This window comes from Callithrix jacchus, chromosome 1, assembly GCF_049354715.1.
Source record: "Callithrix jacchus isolate 240 chromosome 1, calJac240_pri, whole genome shotgun sequence".
Lineage (NCBI taxonomy): Eukaryota > Metazoa > Chordata > Mammalia > Primates > Cebidae > Callithrix > Callithrix jacchus.
The window spans coordinates 94,148,543-94,176,532 of NC_133502.1; the positions used below are offsets into that span (position 1 = coordinate 94,148,543).

At 39.0% G+C, this 27,990-nt stretch overlaps 1 protein-coding gene and 1 long non-coding RNA gene across 22 annotated transcripts in view; one reads left to right on the plus strand and one right to left on the minus strand.

Annotated features, from left to right (window-relative positions):
* The window catches only part of TRPM3 (transient receptor potential cation channel subfamily M member 3), a 980,420-nt gene that overhangs the window by 785,603 nt on the left and 166,827 nt on the right, over positions 1–27,990 (plus strand). For all 21 annotated transcript variants that reach the window (XM_017973100.4, XM_035264315.3, XM_035255728.3 and 18 more), the window contains one exon: positions 6,989–7,061. In XM_017973100.4, coding sequence (XP_017828589.1) covers positions 6,989–7,061 — 73 coding nt within the window. The remainder of the gene's footprint in view (positions 1–6,988; positions 7,062–27,990) is intronic.
* The window catches only part of LOC144581784 (uncharacterized), a 96,028-nt gene that overhangs the window by 23,456 nt on the left and 44,582 nt on the right, over positions 1–27,990 (minus strand). The window contains exons 2-3 of the long non-coding RNA XR_013533017.1: positions 23,923–24,017; positions 20,242–20,320 (exon numbers count right to left, since the gene is read on the minus strand). This is a non-coding gene — a long non-coding RNA (uncharacterized LOC144581784). The remainder of the gene's footprint in view (positions 1–20,241; positions 20,321–23,922; positions 24,018–27,990) is intronic.

Sequence of the window (27,990 nt, forward strand, 5' to 3'; positions counted from 1 at the left end):
CCTATTATTGGTTCCATCTGTGCTTTGTTACTTCTTTTTCTCTGCCTTCTTTTAGAGTATTATTATTTCACTTCATCTCTTTTGTTGTTGTTGTTGTTGTTGTTGTCATTGTTGTTTTTGAGATGGAGTCTTGCTCTGTTGCTCAGGCTAGAGTGCAGTGACATGATCATAGCTCAGTGCAACCTCTGCCTCCCAGGTTCAAGAGATTCTCCTGCCTCAGCCTCCCCAGTAGCTGGAATTACAGGAATTACAGGCACGCATCACCATGCCCAGCTAATTTCTGTATTTTTAGTAGAGACACGGTTTCGCCATGTATGTCAGGCTGGTCTCGAACTCCTGACCTCATGATCCACCCACCTTGGCCTCCCAAAGTGCTGGGATTACAGGCGTGAGTCACCCCACGCAGCCCTTTTTTTTTTTTTGAACTTAGTGATGGTTACTGTAGTTGTTACTTTAGGACCTACAGCATAACACTAACTTTTCACAATTAACCCTTCAGCATTCATGGATAGTGTAAAAACTTTAAAATGTACCCTGCTATCACCTTCCCCTGCCTTTATGCTATTACTATAATATATTTTGCTTATATATGTTATAAATTCTACAATGTGTTATTATGGTTATAAAGTCAGTTGTCTTTTAAATAGTTTTAAATTATAGCAAAATATATATTTACCCATGCAATTACTTCCCCAAAATTGTTTTAAATAATGTCTAATCTCAGGCAGCCCACTTTCTATCACATAATGCTTGACTAAGTGATTAACCCCTAAACAATACTAGAGTGTTCAGTAGACTCTTGTGTTAACATTGCCTCTTGACACTTGTGACAAACTCTTGGTCTATGGCCTAATACACCCCATTCATTTTGCTATGTTATCATTCTTGTGTGGAATGTACTCCTTTTTAATGTTTGCTTCTTTCAAACCTAAACACAACCACTTGGTAATAATTCATCCACTCAACAAATGCTTACTGAGCAAAGACTGAGACTCCTGACTGCAAATACATTTCTCTTCAATGAAGAGACATGTGCAAATGGAAGTAATGAAGGGTTGAAAGTGGCATCCTAGAATGCCTTAAGCTTAGAGAATCATAGGGGCACAAAGAAAAAGCAAGGGTTGGATCCCAGTTATATAGGAGGAAACGGCTTCTTAAATGGCACATGTCTAGTGAAAGGCTTCTACTTTGTTCACCAAGCAGCGGGAAGGGTATTCCAGGAAGGAACTGAATGAACAAAGGCAGAGCAGAAAGGCTAGAAACAATATAAAGGACCCTGACAGGAGCAAGATGCTCAACACAGTTAGGGCATCAGGTGTGTGGGGCCGGGTCATGCTGTGGTGGTGGGAGGGCAGTCAGCAAGAGATAAGACCAAAGAAAGGGCTGATGGAAAACCAAGTCTCACTAATAAGTGAGAGCTAAGCTATGAGGATGCAAAGGCATAAGTATGATATAATGGACTAAGGGGACTCATGGGGGAAGGTTGGGAGGATGGTGACAGATAAAAGACTACATGTTGGGTACAATGTACACTGCTCAGATAACAGGTGCACTAAAATAGCAGAAATCACCACTATAGAACTTATTCATGTAACCAAAATCAGAGTAATAAATTAAAGAACTCCCCTCAGAGTAGCTAATATGCCAAGAAATTCCATATCTACAAGTTTATTCTGATATACTCACCCACATACATACACAGGTATTAACTGCACAGTGTTTATAATGGCAGAAGATTGGAAATGATCATTAGCAGAAGACTGGCTAAATAAGTCATGGTACATGCATATAATAAAATATTCTGCAGGCAACAAACAATGACATATGTGTACATGTACATATAATGATATATTTGTATACATATGTATATCACTATTTGTATATATGTGTATATATACACATATGTGGTTATACATATGTATATATTACATATATTAATATGTAGATACACACATATTTACCCATATATATACATATACCTAACCATATAAACATATATATGTATATGATTAGGTAATTTGTATGATATATATAAATCCATTGTAATATTAAACACAAAATTTTTAGTAAAATGAAATGAATCACATACATTTAAAAATAAATGAAAATGACAAAGTGCATATAAAAACATTCAGTATATTGGCTGTGAGTTTGTCATAAATAGCTCTTATTATTTGGAGATATGTCACATCAATATTTAGTTTATTAAGAGTTTTTAGCATGAAGGCTGTTGAATTTTGTCGAAGGCCTTTTCTGCATCTGTTGAGACAATCATATGGTTTTTGTCTTTAGTTCTGTTTATGTAATGAATTACATTTATTGATTTGCTAATGTTGAACCAGCCTTGCTTCCCAGTGATGAAGCTGAGTTGATTGTGGTGGATAAGCTTTTTGATGTGCTGCTGGATTTGGTTTGCCAATATTTTATTGAGGATTTTTGCATCAATGTTCATCAGGGATATCGGCCTGAATTTTTTGTTGTTGTTGTGTCTCTGCCAGGTTTTGGTATCAGGATGATGCTGGCCTCATAAAATGAGTTACAGAGGATTCCCTCTCTTTCTTTTATTTGGAAGAGTTTCAGAAAGAATGGTACCAGCTCCTATTTGTACCTCTGGTAGAATTCGGCTGTGAAACCATCTGGTCCCAGGCTTTTTTGGTTAATAGGCTATTAATTACTGCCTCAATTTCAGAACTTGTTATTGGTCTGTTCAGGGATTTGACGTCTTCCTGGTTTAGTCTTGGGAGGATGTATATGTCCAGAAATTTATCCATTTCTTCTAGACTTTCTAATTTATTTGTGTAGAGGTGTTTATAGTATTCTCTGACAGTAGTTTGTATTTCTGTGGGATTGATGGTGATCTCCCCTTTATCATTTTTTACTGAATCAATTTGATTCTTATCTCTTTTCTTTATTAGTCTGGCTAGCAATCTATCCCTTTTGTTGATCTTTTCAAAACACCAGCTCCTGGATTCATTGATTTTTTGAAGGGATTTTTGTGTCTCTATCTCTATATTCTGCTCTAATCTTACTTATTTCTTGTCTTCTGCTTGCTTTTGAATTTGTTTGCTCTTGCTTTTCTAGTTATTTTAATTGTGATGTTAGGGTGTCGATTTTAGATCTTTCCTACTTTCTCTTGCGGGCACTTAGTGCTATAAATTTCCCTCTACACACTGCTTTAAATGTGTCCCAGAGATTCTGGTACATTGTGTCTTTGTTCTCATTGGTTTCAAAGAACATCTTTATTTCTGTCTTCATTTAGTTATTTACCCAGTAGTCATTCAGGAGCAGGTTGTTCAATTTCCATGTAGTTATGTGGTTTTGAGTGAGTTTCTTAATCCTGAGTTCTAATTTGATTGCATTGTGTCTGAGAGTGTTATTCTTAACAACGCTGGGTCTTATTTGCTAATATTTTATTTAGGATGAAACGAAATACTGGCAAATTGTTGATGAAATGCTCAATTATCTAGAAAACCATGAACTTGGGTCAAAGAGAGGCAGAAAATCTGAACTGATCAATAACTGTTGAAGAAATTATAAAGATAATCAGATTCATAAAAATTGTCCAGCACTAAATAGCATATAAACATCTTACTAACTCTGCCAGAAGCAGATGAATTCCTTTGTTATAGGGCCTATTCTGGTACATGAAAGGGAAAACATTCCCAACTCAGAAGGTTAGCATACCTCTAATACCCAAACCAGATAAGACTGGTGACATGTACCAACCTCACTTCCAAACATCATTGCAAAGATCCTAAGTAAAATATTAGCAAATAAGGTCCAGTGTTGCTAAGAATAATACATCAAAATCAAGGAATTTTATATCAACATATTATCTCCCAAGACTACTATTTTGATACACATTCCTTCCAAGAATATTTAAAAATACCTGTTTTTTCATCTCTGCCAACGCTAAGGGGTGGGAGGAAAGGAAGACTTTAGTTTTTCTTGTTTGACTCTTTTTCTGAAGCAGATATGAAAAATGTATAATTAATATTTTTAAACATTCAAATTTCAAATAAAATAAAAATAAAGTGGTGATGAAAACATAGTATCTCAGGTCAGTCCAGGAAAGATTATAACGTAATTTTGTCTTTGTATCCTCCAGCCTCTCCTTGGTCATCCCTTTTCCTCTTTTTAAGACATCCCTCCTCCCACACCGTGTGTCACTCCCAGGTCCTTGGGTTCTGAAACCAGGACAAGGATGGGACATAAATAGATGAGCAACCATTGCTCCTGCCTTTCAGAAAAACTGTGAAGTCCTATTGTACCATAACATTCCAAGGCCCTTGACAAACAACAGTACACATATCCATGTACCTTTTCTCAGAAACCCTTTAGAAACACTGCGTTTATCCACTTTCTTTCCCCAACCTCAAACCTAAATCTGTTGCTAGGGAAACCTAATAATCTTGTATTTCAGGGTAAATTTAATGTTATCTATTTGTTGCCTCAGAAGAATTTCCATCTGAAATGTGGTCTTTATGAAGTAAAATTTTAGGCATCAGCAGAACAAGTCAGATGGTTAAAGAATTCTATTTGATGCCTAATTTCTTAATTCTGAGCAGTGAACTCTGATGTTATTTATCCTGAGTGTCCTCAGCTTGCTGCCAGCTAAGTACATGATACATGATAATATGTTTCAGACCATAGCCAGCTCTGGCTTAAAGAGTTCACTTAAAGGGCCAGCCAAAACTTCACCTCTGTCCCCTGGTTCTGTCTCCAGTGGGTCCCAAAATTTCTCCTTAATTCAAGAATTCCTTCCTGAGTTCAGAAATTAGAATAGTTCCCTCTCAACTTCCAAGTGGAATCTGTGGGGGCATTAATTGCTGTTTGGGATAATGTCCAGATGTCATCTTGGCCAAAGCTATGGTTATGCAGAAACAGATTTCTGGAAAATTTACTTGAACTTGGACATAGCTCCACGTGGGGGTCCTCACCAAAGATCACACTATAACCTGTGACACAAGCATAGCAGACAAATGGAGTTGTTTAGCTTTTCATATTTTTTAAATTTTTTATATCAGGGCCATGCATGGTGGTTCACAACTGTAATCCCAGCACTTTGGGAGGCCAGGACCAGGATTTCAGGACCAGCCTGGGCAACACAGTGAAAACCCATCTCTACTGAGAGAGGGAGAGAGAGAGAATAAATTAGCTGGGCATAGTAGCACATGCCTGTAGTCTCAGCTACTCAGGAGGCTGTGGTGGAAGGATCATTTGAGCCCAGGAGACTGAGGCTGCAGTGAGTTATGATCACGCCACTGTACTCCAGCCTGAGTGACAGAACAAGACCCTGCCTCTTTTAGTTCAAATACCTATGAAGGCATTTCAATTTGCAATTTCAGCCTTACCGTCATCCCAGGCTCTGACCTGATGACATAAACAGGTACAAAAGGGTCAGGTGTTCATATTATCTTATTCTTCCCTCTCCTCATTTTTTCCCAATATTTAAGGCCCAAGTTATAAAGGTGAGAGCTATTCAATTCCAATCACAGCTGTTATTCTAGCTCATTGTGTGACCTTAAACAAGTTAGCTTGTCTTTAGGTGGTAGACTAGTTTTCTAAGGCAACTAGTTGTTTAACAGTCTGTGGTTCTGTGTGTCTATTCTCCCTACCATAGTGATAAAACTTAGACTTATAGATTAGCAAATCTGCTTATTTACTCCTATGTAGTTGGAAATAAATAAACACTTGTTATCCCACTCTAGACATAAACTTGATGCAGGAAGCAGTTGAGTACAATAATAACTCAATGTGGATATTCAAGCAATATTTTGGCTTTTTTCTATAGCCTCCTCTGGCTTGGAAAACAAACTCTTCATTATTGTTAAGCATTATTTGGAACTTTTTCTTTCCCTTTTTCTATGCCATTCATTGTCACTGCCCCAGAAGTTGAGAATTATGCCTGAGGCCGTATAACTATGTTGTTTATGTACAAAACAATATTCCATTATGTCAGCCACTCTGTTCACATCAGTGAATCAATGAACTGTAGGACAATCTTAGTGTTCTAGGGACAAATACAAAGTCAGGGTATGCTACCAACGCTGTTATGGACTTTACCCACTTGTTCTGGTTGAAGTTATCCTTTGCTCTATTAAATGGGTTTGTGACCAGCTGTCCTGTATAGTTTAGGAGTTATGGACCTGGATAGCTTAGCTGTATTAATTTCTCCAGCTTAGCTGTATCAGTGTTTCCATTTACATCTAATCTAAATGTTTGCATGAATAGTGTTTTGATTACATAGTCATATATGTCCATGTTTATATAATTCATATATTTATGTATTTACATAAAATCAGAAAGAATGGAAGGTAACATATTTTAAAATATGCATTGCTATGCCTGACTCATAGCAAAGGCCCCAAAATCATAGGGTTACTTTTTTATTGGGGGAGCAGGCTGTCTTAGTCTGTTCAGGCTGCCATAACAAAATACTATAAAATGGGTAGCTTATAAACAACAGAAATTTATTTCATAGAGTTATGGAGGCTCAGAAGTTCAAAATCAAGGCAGCACAGATTCAGTGGCTGATGAGAGCCCAATTTCTGGTTCATAAACAGTGGTTTTATCTGTGTCCTCATGTGGTAGAAGGTGGAAGGGAGAGGCCTTTCATAATGGCACTAATTTTATAATGACCATTAATTATGATCTAATGACCTCCCAAAGACCATCCTAAACCCATCACATTGATGAATAGGTTTCAACATATGCACTTTGGGGGAACATGACCATTAGACCATAGTGAGGGTGAATGGTTATGACGTTAATCAGTAAGTGGACTGTGTTTGGAAACTACTGTGACATCTCCCTCTTAACGAATAGCAGAGCCCTCTCATCAGATTCTTGTTATGTGCACTTGGCCTATGGTTAAGAATCTACTTTATAGATATTAAGATAATCTCTGCTCAGATATAGTCTCATTGATTTAATTTCTCTTGGGGGAAAAATGCTTTGCTAATGATCACCTTGTCTCAAATTGCAGATTACGGTATTTCGGATGGGATCAGAAGGACATCAGGACATTGATTTAGCTATCCTGACAGCTTTACTCAAAGGTAAAAGAGTTTCTGTGTCCAGAGAGTGTGAAAATAATTTAAATTGATTAATACAGTGACCTTATGTCTCCTAATAATAGGTATAATACCAGTGATACTATGACACAATAAATTATTGATAACATAAGAGTCACTCCTGGCCTCTTAGTCACTCTCTATATGTGTGGTGGCTCACGCCTATAATTCCAGCACTTTGGGAGGCCGAGGTGGGTGGATCACGAGGTCAAGAGATCGAGACCATCCTGGTCAACAAGGTGAAACCCCGTCTGTACTAAAAATACAAAAATTAGCTGGGCATGGTAATGTGTGCCTGTAGTCCCAGCTACTCGGGAGGCTGAGGCAGGAGAATTGCTTGAACCCGGGAGGAGGAGGTTGCGGTGAGCCGAGATCGTGCCATTGCACTCCAGCCTGGGTAACAACAGCGAAACTCCGTCTCAAAAAAAAAAAAAAAAGTCACTCCTGTAAGACACTGTTACTGCTGTTAAATTTTCCTAGAATAGATGTTGGCTCATTTTATAAATACAGATTTAAATATACTGCAGTTTAAGTTATGTCCATTGAATTATAAACATAGATAAAGAAAAGGCTGACTTTGTGTCTAAAGACACAATGTTATCTGAGAGTATTTAATATTAATTATCAACCCTATCTACTCTCAAAAACCATTTGATATGGCATATGTATGGGTATATGTGTGTTCGATATATATACACACAATAATAAATACCTTAAAACACACAATAAACGTAAAATGGAAAATCAAAAACCATTGAAAGGAAGGGAAAAGGAAAAACATTATGCTACTGTACTTGTTATAACAGAGCATTAAATTTAAGCTTCCTGGAAGTTCAGGCAAAAATGGAAATACTCTGAATTGTAAGTTATTTCAAAGGCGGGTGTTTGTCTTATTCTCTAGTCCCAATACTACAGAGTCCTCATTTATCTGTCCTGGTCCTTGGAGCCATATGAAGAGCGGTTTCCTTTAGGTTCTGTGGATTTAATCCAATCCTCCCTGTGCTTTACTAATTACATTATATTTGACTAATAATTTTCAGTGTTAAAATAAACAGAAGGAAGTTTCCCCTGTTCAGTGCTGAAATTCAAACCAGAACTATAAGATGAAACAAAACCACAAACCTTGTTGAATGTGGTTCTGGGTTAGAAATGTCTCCTACATTCTCTCTTAGCCCCATAGTTTGTTTGCCTGATATTGTGTCATGACTGGTCACTATCTGTTTGTAGTCTCCCTAGATAGGGCAGGGAATGTGTCTTGCTCATTACTACCTTCACCTCACACAATCCTTAACATATGGCAACATTCAATTAAGTTTTGTTTAATAAATGAAGGGATGAGTGGATTACTCAATGACTCAGTGATAGATTCAGCATTTCAAAATTAAAACTCAGAATAGCAACTATTTAGTTCACTTTCCAGTACATCTACTCTTCTTCCAGTGTTAATATTCTCTTGAGAAGCCATCATGTGCTAATGTGCCAAACTCTTTACAAATACTGTAAACAGTATTTATTTCAACAACCAAGTGATATAGGAGGTATTTTTAATTACCATTTTACAGATGGAGTAAATTGAGCTACAGGAAGTTAAGTAACTTGCTAAAGGTTACAATTCTAATTGGTAAGCTTGGACTTAGGTCCAAGTATGTCTAACTCTTCACTATACCATGTGAACCCCCTGACAATACTAATGTATCAATTCTCTTCATCCACTTTCCAAATATATATATGTATATTCATTCAAAATCCTGATTGCATTTTAGAAGTTTTACAATCCCATGAAGGATATCATGTGTTCAGCTTGAGAACTGCTACTCTAAAGTATTTTATCCCAATGAACTAAAAAATACAAACACTTTGCAGAAAAATCATGGAACCAGTAACCAGGCACGGACTGAACTACAAAGCATACTGCAGGTCCCACTTGCCCCATATCAGAGACAAAAGTAAAAATTTGAGGCAAGTTACCCTATATTTGCCATTCTCAAATAAAGATATTTTAAAGTAATAATATCAGTAACTGACATTTATTGAAAATTTACTATGTGCTAAACACTGTGTTGGATGCATTCCATTTATACATTTGTTTATTCTTTATGATAGTTCAATTACCAGATTTTACAAGCTCTATTTTATAAATAAGGAAATTGGGGCATAGAGCAATTCAGTAACATGCTCAAAATAAGTTGGCCAGTAAATGGTAGAGACAGTCTGACCTCATAGCCCTTACTTATTTATAGAGATACACAAAGCATCCCTTTTCCACTAATAAGAAAAGAATCACCACATTTACAACCTTGAACAAAACTCATAGCAAATAGGTAAGTGATCCATTTATTGATAAAAACATATTGCCATTATAATATCTTCTAGTTAAAATATTTTCTTCGTCGTTACAAATTTGCGAGACTTTAAATTGTGCTTCACCTTTGGCTCAGCCTTAGAATTTATTCATTGTATTATAGAATAGCTGTTTTCCAACTTTTTTGAGCATGAATTACCATATGAAATACATTTTATATTATAACCAAATAGTTACACATACGGATTTGGAAAATTGAAATTAAAGTAGATGAAATAATATTGACTTTGGCAATATGCAGTGAAATTGGATATTTTCTATTCAATCTATTCTATTCTTTTAAATGCTGATTATATCCCACTAAATTGATTTCACCACCCACTAATGGGTCATAACCTGCAGTTAAAAAAAACACTGCCACAGAAAATTAAAGAAAATTATGATTGTTCTAAGAAATTAGCATTTCTAATCACCATAATGAACATTATTTATGCAGCAGTTGATGCTAATGAGAATTTATGCCATTAAAAGATTATGATGTGTCAACTCTATTTTGCAAAGGTTTTGAAATGCTCTCAGATGTTGACCCATTTGGTTTGTAAAGGGTATCAAGCACAGTACTTTTGCTGGCTTCTTTGGAGGCCAAGAGCCTACTTATATTGGTTTCAAACTCAAGTTTATTGAAGTATTCTTTCTACTTTTTAAAATTATGCATGGGCATGTAACATGGTTTAACATTCGATTGTTACATTTAGTTTTCAGTTGTCTGATGCATGGAGAAACTTTGTACAGTCCAGTTTTTATTCTGAGGAATCTGAGAAATTTTTGAGAGAATCAGAAGTTAGGAAGATGAGAAAGCCAGGAAGCGACCCACTGGTCCCTAAATCCAGAGGCCACAAAAAAGGACAGGAAGCCAGGTGACCATGGGAAAAATATTTCTTTGCTGCTCCTTGTTACTGGGTTTGATTTTTTTTTGGGATCTGCATATTCTATATGAGAAGATACTATTTATATTATACAGACTTATTAGGTATCTGTCCAAAAATGAAGAAAGGCAAACAAAATGTTTCAGGCCAAGCTCACACTTGTAACAGCAACACTTTGGGAGGCTGAGGCTGGAGTAGCTCTTGAGCCTAGGAGGTCAGGGCTGCAGTGTATCATGATTGCACCACTGTACCTCAACCTGGGCAACAGTGCAAGATTGTCTTCAAAAAAAAAAAAAAAAAGAAAAGAAAATGAAGAAAGAATGTTGTTTCAGTCAGAGATGTAAGAGACCCAAATTTTCTTCAAATGATGAACTGGAGTAGCTTTTGAGAATGGAGAATGTCACATTTGTCCTTCACATAATGGACCACTCCACAAGGGCGGTGCTCTGAAGCAAGAGACTGAGCACTCTCCTCCTCCATTAGCCTTTCCCCGCCCCTGCAACACACACCAGGAGCCCAACATACAGGATATCCAGTTAACTTTGAAATTTCAGATAAATAAAAAATAATTTTTGAGCATAAATATGTCCCCAAGTGGGGACTTACCATACTTAAAAGTATGTCTCAAGTGAGACACACTTATACTGAAAAAAAAATTGTTCATTATTTGCCTGAAATTCAAACTTCACTAGGAGTCCTGTATCTGTATTTGCTAAAACAGGCTACCTAATTCAGAGGTGGTTTGATGCCAATTTAGGGTGGAAAGGAAGTGACCCCTTTCCCATCTTAAGGGTTATAGCTAACACTTCTGTAACAAAGGCAAGTTAACAAGAGAAAAGCATAACAAATATGTTTGATATTTTTATGTGACAGTCCAGCCTTCAGAATGAAGACCTGAAGATACACAGAAAACTTTTCATTTTTATGCTTAAGCTCAATGAAGTGTGAATAGCTCTGTAGAAATATGATTAGACAGAAAGACTCTGATGGAATGCTAACAGACTGAGAGGGGAAACCCAGCAAGGCCTGTCTTATCTGATTCTTCTTGACTTCTCTGTGCAACATTCCTGTTGATGCAGGACAAGCAAGCCTCAAGGTGGGATTTAGCTCATGAGGGTTCTTGGCTTCTCCCAGGAAGGAATTCAAGGGTAAGCCAGTGTAGGGTAGAAGGAAACAGCTTTATTGAAGCAGTGTTTCAGCTCTGGCAAGGTTACAGTTCTGTTACTGCTCCTGCAGAGTGGGGCTATCCAACAGGCAGTGTGCCTAGATTAGCAGCTCAGGGCAGTTTTACAATCATATTTATGCCTACTCTTAACTATGTGTAGATTAAGGGATAGTTTATGCAGAAGTTGCTAGGAAAAGGGTGGTAATTTTTGTGTCATTGGGTCATTGCCATGGAAAGGGGTGGTAATTCCTGGCTGTTGCTATGGCAGTGGTAAGCCAACATGGCACACTGGAGGGTGTGTCTTATGGAAAGCTGCTTCCACCCTGGACCTATTTTAGCTAGTTCTCACTTTGGTCCAGTGTCCGAGTCCTGCCTCCTCCCTTACTTCCTTCCAGGTATAAGATAGATCTCTTTTTGAATAAAGGTATTAATTTTTTATGTCCAGCTGTGACACAGAAGGATGGAGAAGTGAGTCGGGGGTGGGATGAGTGTGATATCTTTAGGCTTTATGGCCGGCTTTGGGGAAATGGGGTTCTGGTCTCTATGACCTTCCTTGGGAAACAGGGATTCCAGTTTCCATGGCTTGCCTTGGGGGAGAATGAAAAGTGAGACAGGAGGGCAGGTCAAGATTAAAGAGAAACTGCTTTTGAGTCTGCTTCTGAGACCTTCGGTTTAGCCTTAAGGCAAGTTTGACCTATCCTTTTCTGAGCCCCAACACCATTTATACTTCCAGACCTCAGATACCTCAAGAGAGAGATTCTTTGAGAAGAATAACTCAAGAATTTAGGGGGTCCACTAATCCCTCTGTCCACCTCCTCCTCTTAGCTGGCCCTGCCTTAATCACAGCAACGAGAGAAAACTTCCACCAGAGACGAGCCCAAACTTAACTTAATAAACTGTTTGGTGTTTATCAGTCTGCTCTCCCAGCAGCCCATCCTGTCAGCATCCCTCACACAGCAGCGTAAACCTCTTGCTTCAGGCTCCAGAAAGGCAGAAAACATCCATTCACAGCAAATGAAGTTATTAAAAGTGGTCCCTGGACCCTTTCTGTGAGTAAAATTACCCCTGACATTCATCTATTTTCATAGACCTTGGGTTCAAAACACAGTCAGACCACAGGAGTGGTTCCATTCATACTTCCATTCATACATGTGCACTGGAGAGTAATATGTGATGATCGCTGTCCTCCATAAATGAGAAATTAATTTTCTTTGGGTTTAATCTTCACTGGTAAAGAAGTCCATCTGAGGCATGGGGAGAAAGTAACCTTTATTCCTTGCTTTCTTTTCTGGAAAGCATTTCAAAAGAGCTAAAAGAATGCAAATACAATATATTCCTCCTCTTAAATGTCAAGGCCATCAAAAACAAGGGAAGTCTAAGAAGTTGTCACAGCAGGAATAATGTGGTTTCTTGAATGGGTTTCTAGAGCAGAAAATAAAGAGTATTAAGTTAAAAACTAAGAAAATGTGAATAAAGTATGGGCTTTAGGCTTTGTAAAAAAATGTTAAGAGGGAAATAAGAATGATATCTTATCACATATTATGAATCTGAGCAGGAGACATATTGTAATCAAAAACCTCTACAATTCTTTCAAGTCAAAAAGACAAAAAAGGAAATAGCAATCTTTGGAATTAATTGTAAATGTCAAATATATATATATTCAAAGAACTATGACAGGCACAGGTCATAGCTATATAAAGTATCTATAGAAATCACATAGATATGAATAAAAGCTAATCACTGTTGATCTAAGAAATGACTAGAAATATTACTGGGGTATCTAAGCAAGAGATATATGAATGTGAAACTTAAAAAAATCGTATGAAATGAAATTTGCATATGGACTTATACAATTATTTCAGATATAATTATCTAGTTCCTATCATTTGATTTTATGTGTTTCTGATGCTCAGACATAATGAATGCTATCAATAATTAACTAATTAATTACTTACAGGTACATGGAGAATAACTTCTAATATATGCATTTGTAAATTTGTTCAAACTGTAAAATAATTTAAAAATAAAGTGGGCTGGGCATTGTGGCTAACACCTATAATTCCAGCACTTTGGGAGGCTGAAGCAGGTGGCTAACCTGAGGTCAGGAGTTCAAGACAGCCTGGCCAACATGGCAAAACCCAGCCTCTACTAAAAAATACAAATATTAGCTGAGCATAGTAGTGGGTGCCTGTAGTCCCAGTTATTTGGGAGGCTGAGGCAGGAGAATCGCTTGAACCCAGGAGGCAGAGGTTGCAGTGAACCGAGATCATGCCATTTCACTCCAAACCTGGTGACAAAAGCAAAACTCTGTCTCAAAATAATAATAATAACAATGATAAAATGAAATTGAAATTGAAATACAAAAAGAATAGCCAGTATGTTTTGTATGACTTCAGAAAAGTTTTAGGAAAGCATACTGTTGATTAGATTAGATGACACAAAATAATGAGAATCTCTATATTCTGAACCATCTTCCTTTACAATTGTATCTTTTTTTTTTTTAATTTTTATTGGATTTTAGGTTTTGGGGTACATGAGCAGAGCATGCAAGACAGTTGCGTAGGTACACACATGGCAGTTTGCTTTGCTTTTCTTCTCCCCTTCACCCACATTTGGCATTTCTCCCCAGGCTATCCCTCCCCACCTCCCCCTCCCACTGGCCCTCCCCTTTTCCCCCCAATAGACCCCAGTGTTTAGTACTCCCCTTTCTGTGTCCATGTGTTCTCATTTTTCATCACCCACCTATGAGTGAGAATATGCGGTGTTTCATTTTCTGTTCTTGTGTCAGTTTGCTGAGGATGATGTTCTCCAGATTCATCCATGTCCCTACAAACGACACAAACTCATCATTTCTGATTGCTGCATAATATTCCATGGTGTATATGTGCCACATTTTTCCAATCCAGTCTATTATCAATGGCTATTTTGGTTGATTCCAGGTCTTTGCTATTGTAAACAGTGCTGCAATGAACATTCGTGTACATGTGTCCTTATAGTAGAATGATTTACAGACTTTTGGATATATACCCAGTAATGGGATTGCTGGGTCAAATGGAATTTCTATTTCTAAGGCCTTGAGGAATCGCCACACTGTCTTCCACAATGGTTAAACTAATTTACACTCCCACCAACAGTGTAAAAGTGTTCCTTTTTCTCCACATCCTCTCCAGCATCTGTTGTCTCCAGATTTTTTAATGATCGCCATTCTAACTGGCGTGAGATGGTATCTCAATGTGGTTTTGATTTGCATCTCTCTGATGACCAGTGACGATGAGCATTTTTTCATATGATTGTTGGCCTCATATATGTCTTCTTTCGTAAAGTATCTGTTCATATCCTTTGCCCACTTTTGAATGGGCTTGTTTGTTTTTTTCCTGTAAATCTGTTTGAGTTCTTTGTAAATTCTGGATATCAGCCCTTTGTCAGATGGGTAGACTGCGAAAATTTTTTCCCATTCTGTTGGTTGCCGATCCACTCTAGTGATAGTTTCTTTTGCCGTGCAGAAGCTGTGGAGTTTGATTAGGTCCCATTTGTCTATTTTGGCTTTTGTTGCCAATGCTTTTGGTGTTTTGTTCATGAAATCCTTGCCTACTCCTATGTCCTGGATGGTTTTGCCTAGATTTTCTTCTAGGGTTTTTATGGTGCCAGGTCTTATGTTTAAGTCTTTAATCCATCTGGAATTAATTTTAGTGTAAGGTGTCAGGAAGGGGTCCAGTTTCTGCTTTCTGCACATGGCTAGCCAGTTTTCCCAACACCATTTGTTAAACAGGGAATCCTTTCCCTATTGCTTGTTTTTGTCAGGTTTATCAAAGATTGTATGGTTGTAGATATGTTGTGTTGCCTCCGATGCCTCTGTTTTGTTCCATTGGTCTATATCTCTGTTTTGGTACCAGTACCATGCTGTTTTGATTACTGTAGCCTTGTAGTATAGTTTGAAATCCGGTAGTGTGATGCCCCCCGCTGTGTTCTTTTTGCTTAGAATTGACTTGTCTATGCGGGCTCTCTTTTGGTTCCATATGAAGTTCATGGTGGTTTTTTCCAGTTCTGTGAAGAAAGTCGATGGTAGCTTGATGGGGATAGCGTTGATTCTGTAAATTACTTTGGGCAGTATACCCATTTTCACGATATTAATTCTTCCTAACCATGAACATGGAATGTTTCTCCATCTGTTTGTGTCCTCTCTGATTTCGTTGAGCACTGGTTTGTAGTTCTCCTTGAAGAGGTCCCTTACGTTCCTTGTGAGTTGTATTCCAAGGTATTTTATTCTTTTTGTAGCAATTGTGAATGGCAGTTCGCTCTTGATTTGGCTTTCTTTAAGTCTGTTATTGGTGTAGACGAATGCTTGTGATTTTTGCACATTGATTTTATATCCTGAGACTTTGCTGAAGTTGCTTATCAGTTTCAGGAGTTTTTGGGCTGAGGTGATGGGGTCTTCTAGGTATACTATCATGTCGTCTGCAAATAGAGACAATTTGGCTTCCACCTTTCCTATTTGAATACCCTTTATTTCTTTTTCTTGCCTGATTGCTCTGGCTAGAACTTCCAGTACCATATTGAATAGGAGTGGTGAGAGAGGGCATCCTTGTCTAGTGCCAGATTTCAAAGGGAATGCTTCCAGTTTTTGCCCATTCAGTATGATATTGGCTGTTGGTTTGTCGTAAATAGCTTTTATTACTTTGAGATACGTTCCATCGATACCGAGTTTATTGAGGGTTTTTAGCATAAAGGGCTGTTGAATTTTGTCAAATGCCTTCTCTGTGTCAATTGAGATAATCATGTGGTTTTTGGTTTTGGTTCTGTTTATGTGGTGAATTACGTTGATAGACTTGCGTATGTTGAACCAGCCTTGCATCCCTGGGATGAATCCTACTTGATCATGATGAATAAGTTTTTTGATTTGCTGTTGCAATCGGCTTGCCAATATTTTATTGAAGATTTTTGCATCTATGTTCATCATGGGTATTGGCCTGAAGTTTTCTTTTCTCGTTGGGTCTCTGCCGGGTTTTGGTATCAGGATGATGTTGGTCTCATAAAATGATTTGGGAAGGATTCCCTCTTTTTGGATTGTTTGAAATAGTTGTAGAAGGAACGGTACCAGCTCCTCCTTGTGTCTCTGGTAGAATTCGGCTGTGAACCCGTCTGGACCTGGGCTTTTTTTGTGTGGTAGGCTCTTAATTGCTGCCTCAACTTCAGACCTTGTTATGGGTCTATTCATAGTTTCAGCTTCCTCCTGGTTTAGGCTTGGGAGGACACGGGAGTCCGGGAATTTATCCATTTCTTCCAGGTTTACTAGTTTATGCGCATATAGTTGTTTGTAATATTCTCTGATGATGGTTTGAATTTCTGTGGAATCTGTGGTGATTTCCCCTTTGTCATTTTTTATTGCATCTATTTGGTTGTTCTCTCTTTTATTTTTAATCAATCTGGCTAGTGCTCTGTCTATTTTGTTGATCTTTTCAAAAAACCAGCTCTTGGATTTATTGATTTTTTGAAGGGTTTTTCGTGTCTCAATCTCCTTCAGCTCAGCTCTGATCTTAGTTATTTCTTGTCTTCTGCTGGGTTTTGAGTTTTTTTGATCTTGCTCCTCTAGCTCTTTCAATTTTGACGATAGGGTGTCAATTTTGGATCTCTCCATTCTCCTCATATGGGCACTTATTGCTATATACTTTCCTCTAGAGACTGCTTTAAATGTGTCCCAGAGATTCTGGCACTTGTGTCTTCATTCTCATTGGTTTCGAAGAACTTCTTTATTTCTGCCTTCATTTCGTTGTTTACCCAGTCAACATTCAAGACCCAGTTGTTCAGTTTCCATGAAGCTGTGCGGTTCTGGGTTGGTTTCTGAATTCTGAGTTCTAACTTGATTGCACTATGGTCTGAGAGGCTGTTTGTTATGATTTCAGTTGTTTTGCATTTGTTGAGCAGTGCTTTACTTCCAATTATGTGGTCAATTTTTGAGTAGGTGTGATGTGGTGCTGAGAAGAATGTGTATTCTGTGGATTTGGGGTGGAGAGTTCTGTAAATGTCTATCAGGTTTGTTTGCTCCAGACCTGAGTTCAAGCCCTGGATATCCTTGTTGATTTTCTGTCTGGTTGATCTGTCTAGTATTGACAGTGGAGTGTTAAAGTCTCCCACTATTATTGTGTGGGAGTCTAAGTCTCTTTGTAAGTCATTAAGAACTTGCCTTATGTATCTGGGTGCTCCTGCATTGGGTCCATATATGTTTAGGATCGTTAGCTCTTCTTGTTGTATCGATCCTTTTACCATTATGTAATGGCCTTCTTTGTCTCTTTTGATCTTTGTTGCTTTAAAGTCTATTTTATCAGAGATGAGAATTGCAACGCCTGCTTTTTTTTGCTTTCCATTAGCTTGGTAAATCTTCTTCCATCCCTTTATTTTGAGCTTTTGTGTATCCTTGCATGTGAGATGGGTTTCCTGGATACAGCACACTGATGGGTTTTGGATTTTTATCCAATTTGCCAGTCTGTGTCTTTTGATTGGTGCATTTAGTCCATTTACATTTAGGGTTAATATTGTTATGTGTGAATTTGATACTGCCATTTTGATGCTAAGTGGTTGTTTTGCCTGTTAGTTGTTGTAGATTCTTCATTATATTGATGCTCTTTAGCATTCAGTGTGATTTTGGAATGGCTGGTACTGGTTGATCTTTTCTATGTGTAGTGCCTCTTTTAGGAGCTATTGTAAAGCAGGCCTGGTGGTGACAAAATCTTTGAGTACTTGCTTGTTCGCAAAGGATTTTATTTTTCCTTCACTTCTGAAGCTCAGTTTGGCTGGATATGAAATTCTGGGTTGAAAGTTCTTTTCTTTAAGAATGTTGAATATTGGCCCCCACTCTCTTCTGGCTTGTAGTGTTTATGCCGAGAGATCTGCTGTGAGTCTGATGGGCTTCCCTTTGTGGGTGACCTGACCTTTCTCTCTGGCTGCCCTTAGTATTCTCTCCTTTATTTCAACCCTGTTGAATCTGACGATTATGTGCCTTGGGGTTGCTCTTCTTGCGGAATATCTTTGTGGTGTTCTCTGTATTTCCTGCAATTGAGTGTTGGCCTGTCTTGCTAGGTGGGGGAAGTTTTCCGGGATGATGTCCTGAGGAGTATTTTCCAGCTTGGATTCATTCTCTTCGTCCCCTTCTGGCACACCTATCAAACGTAGGTTAGGTCTTTTCACGTAGTCCCACATTTCTTGGAGACTTTGTTCATTCCTTTTTGCGCTTTTTTCTCTAATCTTGGTTTCTCGTTTTATTTCATTGAGTTGGTCTTCGACTTCAGATATTCTTTCTTCTGTTTGGTCAATTCGGCTATTGAAACTTGTGTTTGCTTCGCAAAGTTCTCGTATTGTGTTTTTCAGCTCCTTTAATTCATTCATATTCCTCTTTAAGTTATACATTCTTGTTATCATTTCCTCGAATCTTTTTTCAAATCTTTTTTCAAGGTTCTTAGTTTCTTTGCATTGATTTAATACATGATCTTTTAGCTCACAAAAGTTTCTCATTATCTATCTTCTGAAGTCTAATTCCGTCATTTCGTCACAGTCATTCTCCATCCAGCTTTGTTCCCTTGCTGGTGAGGAGTTTTGGTCCTTTCTAGGAGGCGAGGTGTTCTGGTTTCGGGTGTTTTCCTCCTTTTTGCACTGGTTTCTTCCCATCTTTGTGGATTTGTCGGCTGGTCGTCTGCGTAGTTGCTGACTTTTCGATTTGGTCTCTGAGTGGACACCCAGAATGTTGATGATGAAGTATTTGTGTTTCTTAATTTTCCTTCTACCAGTCTAGCCCCTTCGCTGTACGACTGCTGAGGTCCGCTCCAGACCCTGCTTGTCTGGGGTGCACCTCTAGCAGCTGTGGCACAGCGAGGGATGCTACCAGTTTCTTTTTCTGCTATCTTTGTCCCAGGATGATGCCTGCCTTATGTCAGTCTTTTGGCTATAGAGGGGTCAGGGAGCTGCTTGAGGAGACAGTTTGTACTTTATAGGGGCTTAATTGCTGAGCTGTGAGCTCTGTTGTTCATTCAGGGCTGTTAGGCTGCTATGTTTGATTCTGCTGCAACAGAGCTCATTAAAAAAAAACCCTTTTTTTCTCAAATGCTCTGTGTTGGGGGGTTCGGGCTTTATTTTTCGATGTCCGATGAGGTGTCCTGCCCAGCTAGAAGGCAGACTAGCCACTGTTTGGCTGCCGAGGCTCCGCCCTGCTGTTGTGTGATTCACCCTGTTCCTGCAGGCTCTGCTGTGGTCTCCGCCAAACCCTGCGGCGGAGTCTCTTCGTTGTAGCGTGTTGCCTCGGCAACGGCAGGCTGCGTCAGCAGTGGGCGTGTATCTCAGTAGGGACGGGTTGCCTCGGCAACGGCTGGCTGCGTCAGCAATGGGCGTGTATCTCAGTTGGGGCGGGTTGCCTCGGTAATGGTGGACGCCCCTCCCCCTCAGAGCATCTCAGGCCGTCTGCCCGGGGCTTGTTTGAAATCGTGGTTTTGTTCGTCCCACTGGGCCAACCCTAACGCTCTGTCCCTGCGATCCCCTGGCTGGCCTACTGTCCAAGTCTAGCTCAGTCTCAAGTCCAGCCCTCTCACGTCTCCAGTTGCTGGTTCAATGGGGCACCCAGACAAGTGCACCCTGTGGGGAGCGCTGGGTAGGGCCGGCCGCCTCCACCCCAGGTGCTGGCTTCGCCAGGCGGAGGTTCTGCCTGGCATCCCGCGTCTCCTCTTCACTTGGGAATTTCCCCGTTCCATGGGCAACAAAGATCAGTCTGGAAATGCAGCTCAGACTCACCTGTCCGCAGACACAACGCGAGCTCCAATCCTGGGTTGTTCTCACAGCGCCATCTTGAGTCGTCCTCTTACAATTGTATCTTTAAGGGAAAAAGGAAAACCTAAACTTAAAGGTAGATAAATTTAATCATACATATATCAACCGATAGATAGATGATAGATAGATAAATAGATAGATAGATACATGATAGATAGATAATAGATAGATAGATAGATAGATGATAGATAGATAGATAGATATGCTGGGTGCAGTGGCTCATGCTTGTGATCTCAGCACTTTAGGAGGTGAAGATGGGAGGATTGCTTGAGCCTGAGAGCTCAAGGCCAGCCTGGGCAACACCATGAGACCTTGTCTCTATTAAAAAAAAAGAATAGCCTGAGTGGTGGCATATGTATGTAGTTCTAGCTACTTGGGAGGTTGAGGTGAGAGGATCACTTGAGCCCAGGAGGTCAAGACTGCAGTAAGCCATGATTGCACCATTGTACTCCATCCTGGGCAACTGAGCAAGACCCTATCTCTCTCTCAAAAAAGAATTATATATATGTAATATTTTGAAATGTCTTTTAAATGCATGTCTCCCAACTCTATTAATTAGAAAATGCAGAGTTATAGTCATAAACTGGCACTGACATCAATAGGCAATTGGTCTTGCTGCCTAAATCATCTCTTCATTTTTTGTTTTTTTTTTTCTGAAACAGAGTCTCACTCTGTCACCAGATAGGAGTGCAGTGGTGTGATTTGGCTCACTGCAACCTCCACCTCCCAGGTTCAAGCCATTCTCCTTCCCCATCCTCCCAGGTAGCTGGGACTACATGTACATGCCACTATGCCAAGCTAATTTTTTTTGTATTGTTAATAGGAACAGGGTTTCACCATGTTGACCAGGATTGTCTCAAACTCCTGATGTTATGATCCATCTGCCTCAATCTCCCAAAGACTCATCTCATTTTTAAAAATACCTTAAATCCTAGTAAAACAAAACTTTTGGCATATGTTCTGAAGTACTTTATGTCCAATAATTCCATGCACCAGGTAGCTGTCATAAACAACTAACTTACCCTAGAGTGTTTACTGAGAAGTTACGTTGCTTACTCTCTCATGATTCATGAATGGGTTTTATGGGACTGTATTATGGCCTTTGATAATAAAGAAAAATTATTTCTAATTATGTGTACAAGATTTGCTGCCCCATTTTCCTATGGGCAGGTAGTTTAATATACCACATGGATGATTGCTTTCTTCTTAATGTTACCATTTTCTTTACCTCGCACTGTTTTTATACCCTTAATAAGGCCAAAAAAGAGACATACTTGTTGACATTTTTATCACTTATATGAGATACAAAGTTACTATAGTTCTTAAATAGTGAACAAATGAAAGTAGATGAAATTTTGTCCAAAAGCAACCTACAAAGTCAAAACATGAGACATTTTCCATTTATTTTAGACATAAAGGGGCCTAGGACATTACTGTGTGGGTGGGTAAACTATAGGTAGATAGCAAAGTGTTTTAGTCACGGACTAAACACATCAGGTCAGGTTTATAGTGTTCAGTCTTTCCACAAGTATTATTAAGCCTTTCTCTGCTTTAGGCCACTTTTAGCTTCCTTGTGTCCTGTGATTGACAGATCAGGCTTCCCCAAATGCACTTGTTTCTTGGTGGTCCATTTTACCCCTTTATTCAAATCGTTAACTTTGATGTCATGAAGCAAACTGGGCATCAGAAGTTGGAGTCCAGGCATGGAACCCCTAAAGCCAACATCTTCCATGTGCCCCTTGTTACTACCTCATCCCAAAACCACCTGGAACCCACAATATCCACTCACCCCTTGATAGTCCATGCATTTTACAGACGAGGAAATTGAAACCAAAGAGTCTGTCTGAAGGATACTCAAGATGGTTTGGGAAGTTAGTGGCAGAGCCAAAGCTTCAACCCAGGTCTCTTCACTTCTACCCACTTTTCTTTACATTGCATTTATTAGGCTTTGGGAGATACAAGATTCCCTGGCTTTACAAAGCCACAGAGATGTCAGTCATTGGCACCTGTGGCTCTGGGGGATCTTAAGTAAGTAACAGACCTGGGTATCTACTTCCCTAAAACTCTCAGCGCACTTACCAGCTGCCCAGATGACCTTAGTTGCACACGCAATATTTAATCAGCAAGATGGTGGAACAGAAGTCCCCCTGGTATCACTTTACCCACAAAAATATAACTAATAACTATTCAAAGACATGAATACCACCCTGAATGCACCAGAATTTGAGGAAGAAGCAGGGAAAAAAAAGAAAAGAAAACCAGTATTTTAATCAAGAAACTAGGATGCCCACAGTTTTATCTAATGCAATGGCAGGAATAAAGGTGATCCCATACTTGTTTGATTTTTAAATTGTTACAGCATCAGTGGAATATTGCTGAAATTTGGAGCTTGTTTTCACAAGTAATAGAAATACAATTTGAACAAACTCCAACAAAAAACAAATAAAACAGATTTGTAAGTTCACATGACCAAAGTCTAAAGGTAAACTGAATTCAGCAAAGTGGCATCCAGGGCTCAAATGATGTCATCAGAATCTGTCCTTGATCTCTGGGACACTAATCTGTACATAAGTTAGGCAGAGTGACCACCAGCAGTACCAGACTTATACCCAGCCAACTGAGAAAACCCCAATCAAAAAAAAAAAAATCTTTCCTAATAACTACAACAAAAGGTCCCAGGAGGATGTGAATTTGCTCATCTTGGACTCATGCCCATCCCTGAATCAGTCACAGTGGCAGGAGAATTGGGAGATCCCTATGACTGTGGAATAAGAAATGGGGTTAGCTGTATTCATGTCAGGGTTTTTGGTTCCCAACAAAAACAGGTGTTCTAAAACCGGAAAAGGGGGAAAGAAAGGATGCTGATAAGACCAAAAGCAACTAAAAGAAATACACATCTCTATAATTATATTAAATGAAGTACTTTTGGGAGGCCAAGGCAGGCAGATCATTTGAGGTCAGGAGTTCGAGACCAGCCTGGCCAACATGGTGAAACCCTGTCTCTACTAAAAATACAAAAATAATTATCTGGGTGTGGTGGCACACACCTGTAATCCCAGCTACTGGGGAGGCTGAGGCAGGAGAATCCCTTGAAGCAAGGTGAGGGAGGTTGCAGTGAGCTGAGATCATGCCACTGCATTCCAGCCTGGGCAACAAAGTGAGACTTTGTCTCAAAAGAAAGAAAGAAAGAAAAATACTGAGGGTCAAAGTGTGTCAGATTTGCCTCAAATGCAAGTACCTACAAATCCATGTTCCAGGAATAAATTCTTCAATCAAGAGATAAAAGCTGGAACTAGGTCAAATGAATAGTAATTAGGGTTCAGACATTCTCTCAAGTCATACTCATAAAGTTTACTTCAGGTAAACCCAAATATATCACGTATTACCTACCATTGCTTACTTTATAATGGTTATTTATTATAATAATCACTGTTACCTTTCTTAATGTTAATGGTTTTTTACTATCATTATTTTTGACAAAAGTTTTTTAAAAGATTACATTTTTAACACTTTTTTCCAAGACCAAAGTCTATTTTTTATTTTAAAAATGATTCTGTAAAGGTCAGGTTGCTGCAGGCTTTCCCCACAAGGCTTCTCTCAGCCCAGCTCCCACTCCTACCCATAATCCCTGAATGTGGTACTTACCACAGTAAGCCAGTGAGAATGATGGCCATATTCAAAGCATCCCTTCTCCCTGATTGCACAAATTGTTGGACCTCATTGAGCCACAGTCTCCCCATCTATAAGATAGAAATAATAATTATATACAGTTGTAACCATTTTAATTGATAATTCAAGCAAAGCACTTAACAAAGCATCTGGGATATCTGTGGAATAGATGATGGCCTGACTGATAATGATGAAGCCAAACTAGAAATAAGGACCACACCTATTTTATTTACCACAGTCTACTTATATACACAGTGCCTGGCATAGACTCAGAGTTCCGTATATGTTTGTAACTTCTGAAAGAATGATCAACAGGCTTTGGGCTTAGATTAGATATGTGCTTAAATCCTAATTCTTTACTGGCTGTGGCCAGTTAACCAGGTTATCTAACCTCTGTGTGCCTCAGTTCCCTTCCCTGTGAAAAGGAAAATTAATTAAACGTCTCTTACATGGATTGATATAAGGGACACATAAGATGGTTATTGCTAGCTATTTAAAGGCAAACACTCTGCTTTCTTTATGGTAAATACTTGATACATAATCATTTCATATTCTTTCCCTTCTGAAACAAGTTTTAAAAATTCCTAGGGAACTAGGATATCCCCCGTATTCAAAATCCATCAGAATTGTAAAATGTTAAATTTGAAAGGACTCATTTGAAAAAACAAAAACAGTAAAAAACCTCCAGCATACATGTGAGAATCCAGAACAGACCACAGAAAGGAATTTAATCCAGAAAGTGGGTGGGCACAGGCTAAGCTACCTTAAAATGAAATTAATCTTCTTGCAAGTTTATTTTTGTGCAAATCCAAATAGATCTCAGTCCAATAACAGACTAAAGTAGATAACAATTTTAGACATGTTTGTCTCTTAACAGGAGAATGCAATAAAATAACTTAAGTCCCTTAATTATTTTTATTTATAAAGTGCTTTATAATTCACAACGCATGTTTATACAAGTTTTATCATTAATTTTCACAACTCTGTGGAATGGCTACCAGATAATTTACGTCCACACTGGCACTTTCTTGAACATGAAAGTTGGCAGTATTAATAATTATTTTTCCAGGTGTTCTACCTGGAAAAAATCAGAATGTCCAAGCAAACTGGCAGGTATGATCAAACCCCATCTTTCAATAGAAATTTCCAGAGGAAAATAAATTATGACTTCTTTACCTCTGTATCCCAGCAACCAGCAAAACACCTGACGAATGAGAGAAATTTAATAAATACCATTTCTTGATAGCAGTGAAGTGAGTCCTGGCCCAATCAACCACTAGCCAAAGTCATATAAACAGTCCAGACATAAGCCAGGGTCTCCTTACCCCTTGTCATCATTAAGCTGGGCTCTAACCTCTCAGGACAATAATCCACAAAAATGCAAATCCTACACCCTCAGGATTTCCACAAATTCCCAAAAGATGTAAGTTCTCTTGGTCACCCTTGCCTTCAGATTCCTAATTCCATATGTGTTATTTCTTTTTCTCATCATAGAAGTCAAAATGTAAATATTAGCCCCCTTCCACAGTTTCACAAAGAAATGATAAAACTTGCTTAAACAAAGCATTTAATAAACATAGTAGACTTTTCTAAAAATGCAGAAAGAAATAGAAGGGAGGTTTGTTTTTCAATAATATAAACAACTTCTAAGTGAACAGCAGGCATCTCCAATGTTGACATCCTTTGGCTGCTTCACACAGAGGACTTTCAATGGATCCTTCACCTACGACTTCCACAGTGTCATACTATCTCATACACCACCAACACTACCACCCCTTCCATTAGTCACCTCCCTTTAAGAGTTAAACAGTCTGGCACAGTGGCTCATACCTGTAATCTCAGCACTTTAGAAGGCCAAAGCAGGAGGACAGCTTGAGCCAAGCACCAAAACAGCCTGGAAAACCTAGTGAGATATCATGTCTACAAAAAATTTTTCAAATAGCCAGGTATGGTGATGCACACCTGTAGTCCCAGCTACCCAGAAGGCTGAGGTGAGATGATCACTTGAGCCCAAGAGGTTGAGGCCACAGTGATCACACCACTGCATTCCAGCTTGGGCAACAAAGGGAGACCCTGTCTCAGAAAAAGAAAGTGAAACCACCTCTTCTCTTTTCAGAGAGTAGTTCATCCCTGTCCGTTAATATTTTGGACTCTGGTCTCAAGGTTCATCTATTCTAAGCAGCTTTGCAGGATATTTTTGCAGTTAGTTCTCTTCCTAAGCAGAGTTCCAGTGGCATTTCACAGGAGAAAGTGGTTCCTTCAGCTTCTTTCATATAGGTGGTAAGTGAGAGAATGGGGCCTGGACTCCCGTCTCTCCTCAGAAGATGAAAGCATGGTGTTCTTTGCTTCAGGGAGTGCTTGCAGGGAACAAGAACACCAGGGTTCCCTATTTTCAAGTCTTAGGCCATTCCTAGAAGATTTTTCAAGATTATGGCCATATCCATAAGATTGTCTCACTGTGAAATTTGTAAGCTCCATAGAGTTATAATGAAACTGAGAGGTATCTGCTGGTGTTTAGAGGAAGAACTGGAATCCAGGTCTTCAGACACCCAGGTCAATTATTTTTCCCCTGTACCATGCAGCCAGTTCTAATGGCAGCTGTGGTCACGCCGCAGGCCCTAGTTACCCAGAAGCTGGGCATCCCATGCTCTGTGACTTTCTCATGCCTCAGAACTGGCACAGAAGCAGAGCTCATTGTGTTTAGTGATCTACACAGTAAGCTAATTGCCATCCCAAAGCTTCTGAGCTCCTCTTGGCTTATGAGAAACCCATCACTGCTGACTTCCCAGCAGGGCTTTCTTGACTTGCTTCAGGGCAATGAATCAGTTTCATTCATTAAATCAATTTCTGCCTAATCTACATTACATAATCACACAGATTGATAGCAGCACAATTCTGAAATAAGTAGCTTACATTAATTTAAAAAAGTATGTTCCTCCTGACTAAGCAGGAAAAAATATATAACAATAGCAAATCTAACAACAATAACAACTAATATAGAACTTACTATGTTTGTAAGTATTAACTATTTTAATTCTCACAAATACCACAATGGGGCAGGTACTAGCAGTATCATCCATCTTATAATTGAGAAAACTGAGGCATGGAGAGACTAAGTATCTTGGCCAAGGTCACAGCTAGAAGTTAATGGAAACTATACATGAAGCCAGGTTGTCTGAGTCCAGAACACGTGCTCTGCATTCTAAGCATCGATGGCCATGACAGACTGTTAAGGACCGCCTCCATGTTTGATATGTTTTGGACAGTCAATGATGACTAAACTTTCCTTGGTGTATGAAATAATACAGACAGACTACCAGATAAATATGGTCCACTGAACATAAGAATCTACATCATTCTCTTCTGGACCCCTCCAAACAAGCATAACCAGTTCTTTATTAAAAGGATTAGGGCAGAAACCATATTTCATGCTCACCACACTGGTTTCTCTTATTGAACACTAGAAAACTATCCCAGCCTCCTTTGAAGAGAAGTTGGGGCCATGTGACTGTGCTTCGACCAATGGGATGTGATCGGAAGTGATGTGCGCCATTTCTAAACATGGAAGATGAGAAGCAGATAAGAAGGAGAACAGCAGACCAGAAAAAAACCTGAATATTAATATGATATCAAACTGACTTACACTTCAGAATGCTCAAAAGGCCCAGAAATTGGGGCATCCAGAAACTCAAAAAGAGAGATTGAAAAGAGAAAATATAAAAGAGTTATTGTCTTTTTAAAGAAGCAGCCAGAATGCCATATCCTCTCCTCTACTCTGGAAAGCCCACTCCAATAAAAAAGTAACTATTTATTCTCTAGAGAGAGTAAAACAGATTTTCTGATCTAGGGGAACCAGGTACAAAATGAGAGCTGGGCCACAACACTGAAAGAGGGCAGTGCAGGGGAAAGGAGAAGAAATCAACTAATGCATATTAGATGCTGAGACCTCAGGCCTCTTCCCCAACTTGGTTCCCAGGGTGCTGGCAGCTTGGTCTTTCTTTATCCTCCAGGTAAAAGATTGGAAGAAGACTTTTCTGTAAAATT